Genomic DNA, 6,000 nt, shown 5'->3' with positions numbered 1-6,000 from the left:
GCTTGTTGGGTTATTTACAGCTGGTGGTCTCAGCGGGCATCCAGACTATCCCGAACACTGCGTCCTCTGCAAAGGTGCTGCATCCCATCCCTGCCCCTTGGTTCTCCCAAAATTTAGCTGGAGTGGTTTGACAGTCAATGCCAGTGTTTACAAAATACTGGTAGCAACTAGATTGGTGTTGAAATGGCCAAATTAATTTAAAAAAATGAGTACGTTATTTTGTGCAGAAATACTAAGAGCGCAGAAAGGCTCTGGAAAAGCTGTTTGATGGGGGATGGTGCCCTGGTACTGACAGCAGTCAGTGGGAGAAGCACAGGCAGCAGAAGTGCAGGCAGCGAGGAACTCAATCTGGCACAGAAGTGCCTGCGAAAAGGCCATCCCTCTGACTGCTGCTTTCAGATATCGGTGGAAGTGTGAGCAGGCAGGTAGCTTAATTAGATAGCTATTGGAAACCCAGTTCATTTTGTTTCTTTCTTTTAATGTCTTTTATGATGGGGTATTTCAGCACACCTGCAAAATTCAGATGCAGATAGATAGCCTGTCCTCCTCCTCACATATAAATTGGGTGTCTGAAGTTGGCCCCTTTCCTAGGCAGCAAAACTCCTTGTGCTTTCTTGGAGTCATCTAGCCAGTCCTCCGAGCTAAAAATGCAGGAAGAGGGCACCAAAATAGAGCTTTTTGGAGTTCAGGTCACTTACATTTACTTGGCCAGGCTGGAGATCGGCCAAAAGCAAAAACAGAATGGAAGAAATGCTGATTGCAACCAAACTCACTTCCTGAAGAAACCATAAAGGGCAAGGATGGAAAACAGTGAGCTTTCCCCATTGATTTAAGCAGAGAATAAATTTCTTCCTGTCCTAAATTCTTACACGTCCTTTGTAACAGCAAGAGAAAGCAGGTTGTGTGGGGTAAGCCCAGACATACCGAAAGCTGTTGAAAAACCAAAGCCATAAGGCTGCTGCTTGAGCATCCCGGGGAGTTTGCTCCTTGCCTGTAACACTGATTTTTGCAGATGTGTGACGGGAGGGTGCTGGTGTTTCCCAGAGATCTGCCCACATCTCAGCCTTATCCCGGTGGAGCAGGGCAGCTGCTGGCCCAGGAGCACCAGCAGGTCTTTGGTGGCTCTATTTTGAACAGACGTGGGCAGTTTCCATCATGCACAGCTGCAGGAATGCCTGCTGCAACACCCGGAGGACCCACAGCCCGGTAAGGCGAGGGCTGGCTGGGACCGGGGTAGCCACATGGCTCTGGTGCTTCCCTCTGGGCAAGTGGGTGCCCTGGAAAGGGAAGGGAAAAGGGAAGGGAAAAGGGAAGGCACCCGGGAAGTCCTGGTGCCTGGTCGCAGTTTCTGGGTGAGAGCACCTCTTCTGCCTTCTCCGGTGGCTGAGGTATCACCAGCTCTTTGCAGCCTTTCACTCAGGATTTTCATTAAATTCGCGGGAACGTTGGTGTCTGAGACCCCAACCCTCTGCCGAACTTCCCTGATAGGAGTCGATAGAAACATTTTAGGGGGAGAGCGTACAGATCCACGCAGAGTCTGCACGTGCAAGCTGTGTTTCCTCAGGAGAGCGGGATGAGCCCCAGCTCCTTCCTACCAACTCTCAGGAGTCTGCCGCAGCCCGAAGCCGGGGCTGGGACAGTGCAGGTGACAGCCACGGTCCTCTGCCACGGGACACGGTGTAGCATCCCTCCTCTCTGGGCTGCACGTGTCCCCCGGTGGGAGCCGTGAATGCAGCCAGGACCTGGGAAGCAGCGCGGGGGAGAGTCAGAGATGATTAAAGGGCTGGGAGGGAGACTCGCAGGAAATGTGAGAGAGTAAATCAGTCAAGCTTGCCTAAGTTATGACTAAATGGGGAGCGTGATACATCTGCAAATATTAGAAATGTGTAAACAGAGAGGAGGGAGAGGGATGGTTTATGGAATGATTGAAGGGAATGAACTTTTGGGTGGAAAAATGTAGGTCAAGTATGAAGGAAAACTTGTAGGCAGCGAGACGAGTGCTTTCAGCAGTAAAACAACCTCCTCCGGAAACACGAGGAAGTCCCATTGATGGAGACGTTTCACGCTAAGCCGGAGGAGGGCCTGGAAAACAGGGTGAGCGGGAGGGATGGATTCGGTGTGTCCCATGTGGTCCTTCCGCCTGCACCCTCCCGGCTGGCACGTGGGGCCGGGCACACCGGCGGCACCCGTCTGGGTCCGTGCAGGCTGCGCCGGGCTTCGAGGGGGTCCTCCGGGGCTGACAAGGGTGACCACGTCCTTAGGGAGCAGTTATCCTGCAGCCATCGCTTGTGAGGGTCCACGTGCAGCGCTTCTGTGTCCCCTTGGCACCGGGGAAGCGTGGAGCAGCGTCCTCGCACCGCTGCTCGCCCCGGGGACGGGAGGGGAGCACCCACCGCCAGCCCCGGGCAGCACCTTGGTTGTGGATCACGTTGCGGATTTGATCCCCTTCCCATTCCTGACCCGTTCGTGGATGGATGCCGGGGTCTGCTGTTGCATGTACTGTCACTTCGGCACTTGCAACAGAATTTTTGTGAGCAAATACGGCACTGTGAGCTGTGTATAAATGCTGCACTTCACCTGTTTGCTATTTATTGTTCATTACCGTGGAGCACTGAAGAGCGTGTGCAAGAGAGAGACTGAAGTGGCAGGGCACTGTTGGTGCTGTGTGACTGGCAGACTTGTTGCATAGAAATAGCCCAAATGATTAATCACAAAAAGGGGGAGGCAAGTTATCTTCTTCTGGTACGTATCTTAATTCCTGTTTAAATTTGCAGGCTGTTTGTGTTGTAGTTAATGCATCCAGTTTTTAATCCCGAAAACTTTATGACTTTGGGGAGAATTCATCCCACCCAACTTCATCCATTTAAAATTCAAGCAGCTAGTCAACGCTAGCTGTCAGAAATCCTCTCCAGTCAACAGGGAAAGAGAGCAGCACCTCCAACCTCCTCGCTGTTGGGTGGTCGGGGTGCTGCGGAGGGTTGCGTTGTCCTCAGGCTGCCCTCTCTCTGTTGCCAATAAAGGCAGCCCAAATAACTAACGCAGATAATTAATCATAATTAAAATAATAATCAATTTTTAGAAGATTGAAATGAAGGAAATTCACCCCTTCCTGAATACCTTAAATCTCCAATAGACCTAAAAACTCTTTGGAAAACGTGTTTCATAGCAATTTCCACAGGAGTGCTTGCTGGGGGCAGGTCTGCATGCCTACCCTCTGCCTGCCCGGCCCGTCGGGGCTGCGGTGGGATGCTTGTGCCCTCCAACAGGGAGAAGGAGAAGGCTTCACCTTCAGCCCGGGCAGCCGGTGCCCCTGCCTGCGGGGCGGCTGCCTGATGTCTGCCATCCTCGGTACATCCCTCCCAGAGGCATCCCCACGTTTCGGGCTGTCCCGTAGCATGTCTTTGCAGCTGCAGGCTCCTTGAGGCAGGGACCTCTCCGGTTTGCTCCAGATTACGTGCATGGCTGTAGTCGTGCGTAAACAACAGCATCGTGTCGAGGTAGGGACTTGCCGAGTCCTCGGCCTGAAGTAAGGATGTGTCCCCTCTGGCTAAGTCCTGGACAGTCAGTGGATGGTTTGAAGCCCGTTTTACACCTTCTGGTTCTCTGTCCCATCTATCGTAAGGCATCGGTGTCCACTGAGACGTCTAACCTTCCTTTACATCCCGTTGAGGTCCCGTGGATGCTTTCCCAAAGGAGAAGAGCTCATCGCGCTTGTGGGGTGTCGTGTGCCACCCTCCCGAGGGGTCCTTCTGTGTCCTCCTCACTGCCCCGCTGTCCCCTCGGGAGCAGAGGCTGGTGGGGAGGACACGCATCGCAGCTGGGGCTGGGGCATCTCTGGAGCACGGGCCGTGCTGGCCTGTCTCCCCTCCTCCTCCTCCTCCTCGGTCCCGGGGGAATCAGCTTGGACAGATGCTGATCCAGACCTCGAAGCTCTCCCTCCCGGTTGTGTCCTCACAGTGTGCTTGCAGAGTCAGTCCCTTCTCTGGAGCCGTTCCACTTTGTCTTAGTAATTAACATCCAACAGGCTAGGGAGAAAAAGCAGGACCGCAGCTGAATTTCCCACATCTCAGCTGAAAGCCCTGACCACAGGGCTATTGACTGCTCTGAAAGGCTTGCTCCATATGTTGTGTCCTGGTCCCGATTAAACTTCTTGTGATGAAAGTTTCACCAAAACTAACATGCTTCCATGAAAATTCTGGTTTTCATGATTTGGCATTTTCCAGGAAAAAAAAAAAAAAAGAAACTAAAATAACTAGCCAAGAATTTCCCAACCAGCTTTAATCCTGAGACACTACCATGGTCCAAACAAATGATGATAAGGATCTATGGAAACATGGGGAAACAAAGAAGTGATGTTATTAAAGCCTCCAGAAAATAAAAATGCAGCTGGAAGGAGGAGCACGGATTTTTCTCCAAGCATGCCGAGGAGGGAAATTCATTCCCTTTGAATCGCAGGGAGTCCTTTCTAGCTGGTTTCAAAGGAAGTTGGATGTGGTCATTAACATGACCTTAACTCTATTGCTAGTGCCTAGATATATTCATAGATGAGCTGGAAGTGCCACGGAGGGTGCTGCTCTTCCCAGCGGTGTCATGGGTTTCTTGCAGCCTGAGGAAAGACTGCTCACCACGAGAAATGAGAAATCGAGCGAAGACAAACAATTTCCACCCGTGCCTGATGCTTTGGGAGATAAGGGGGGATGCGGGAGATACGGTCTTAACCGAAACCATCTGGGCTGTGCCCAGCCAGCTGCGATGGGCACGAACGCGCAGAGGGTGGAAGGGAAGAGCTGGGTTTTGCTGAGGAAGGTCATCTCAGTCAGCTGCAGATGAAAACTGCTTTCTCTCCCCTGCTCGCGAGTGGCAGTGGCGGAGGACCCGAGGGAGGGGGATCGGGAACTGGGCACCAGGCAGACTGGGGAGGTGGGGGTTGTGGCACAGCCGTGCAGTCGCAGGTGAACCCCCAGGTTGCTTTTGCTTCTGGAAATGTTGGCAAGTACAGCTCTAACCAGCGGAGAGGCGAGCAGAGCGCACGGGGGCATCTGTACCGCTCTTTGGTACATTTGTCCGAGTGTCAAAATATGCCTGTAAAATGAACGTGTTCCCCTGCAAGGTTCTGCCCATTTGAGCCAAAAGAAACAGCACAGCGAAAAGTGCCAGATGTCTATGAATGGGGAATCTCCCCCAGAACCAGGTAGATGAGTGGGGAAGGTGAGGAAGGCATTACTTGGTGGCAGAGAGGGACAAGCCTGAGGCTGCAGCGGCCGCGGGTGCCGCATCCCAGGCAGCTTTTCCAGCAGGCAGAGACCTTTGAAAATTTCCAGTAAAGGATCAGCCCGCGGTCTGTTTTGCTGTCCCATGTTCAGAGCCAATGGGGACCAAAGTGCTTCAGAGGAGGCATAAATCCCTACCCTGCCCCGGGGGAGCGGCGGGGTGTCTCTGGCAGGAGGAAGGTGCTCTGGGACAGGGGATAAGCGGTGCTTGAATTTTTCACGTGATGGACCAAGCTCTCGGGCCACCCGTCTTGGCAGAGTCACGGCAGTCTGTCGCAGTGCCTGTCTGTAGGGGACGTTAGTCCGTGTGGTTAATTCGCTTTCTTTTTTTGGTGGATTTAGTTTGTTAGATGAGTTCCACAGTCCCAACGCTTCAGCGGTTTATTCTAATTGATCGGTGAGTTCGGTAAGCAACCCCGATTTCTCATGTGAGCCGAGAGGAGTTCTCCCTTCCCCTTTTTACCCCATGTCTCTGCGATGCTTCGGCTACCCCGGCGTTTGGGGAGGTGACATGTCCCTCTCGGTGGCTTCCCCTAGGCTGTCTACAAGGCCTGGCTGTGCTCCGAGTATTTCAACGTGACCCAACAACAGTGCCGACACCGGATCCCATGCAAGCAATACTGCCTGGAGGTGCAGACCAGGTGCCCGTTTGTGTTACCGGACAATGACGAGCTGATCTATGGAGGTTTGCCTGGCTTCATCTGTACGGGTAAGGAGGTCCAGGGAGCGG

The 6,000-nt window shown here is 52.9% G+C and overlaps 1 protein-coding gene across 3 annotated transcripts in view; it reads left to right on the top strand.

Annotated features, from left to right (window-relative positions):
• Positions 1-6,000, top strand: part of NALF2 (NALCN channel auxiliary factor 2) — a 31,889-nt gene that overhangs the window by 17,352 nt on the left and 8,537 nt on the right. For all 3 annotated transcript variants that reach the window (XM_075053955.1, XM_075053954.1, XM_075053953.1), the window contains exon 2: positions 5,808-5,979. In XM_075053955.1, the coding sequence (XP_074910056.1) occupies positions 5,808-5,979 (172 nt within the window). The remainder of the gene's footprint in view (positions 1-5,807; positions 5,980-6,000) is intronic.

This window comes from Buteo buteo, chromosome 22, assembly GCF_964188355.1.
Source record: "Buteo buteo chromosome 22, bButBut1.hap1.1, whole genome shotgun sequence".
Taxonomy (NCBI): domain Eukaryota; kingdom Metazoa; phylum Chordata; class Aves; order Accipitriformes; family Accipitridae; genus Buteo; species Buteo buteo.
The sequence above is the reverse complement of the archived record's forward strand: the minus strand, read 5'-3'. Positions and strand labels throughout refer to the sequence as shown.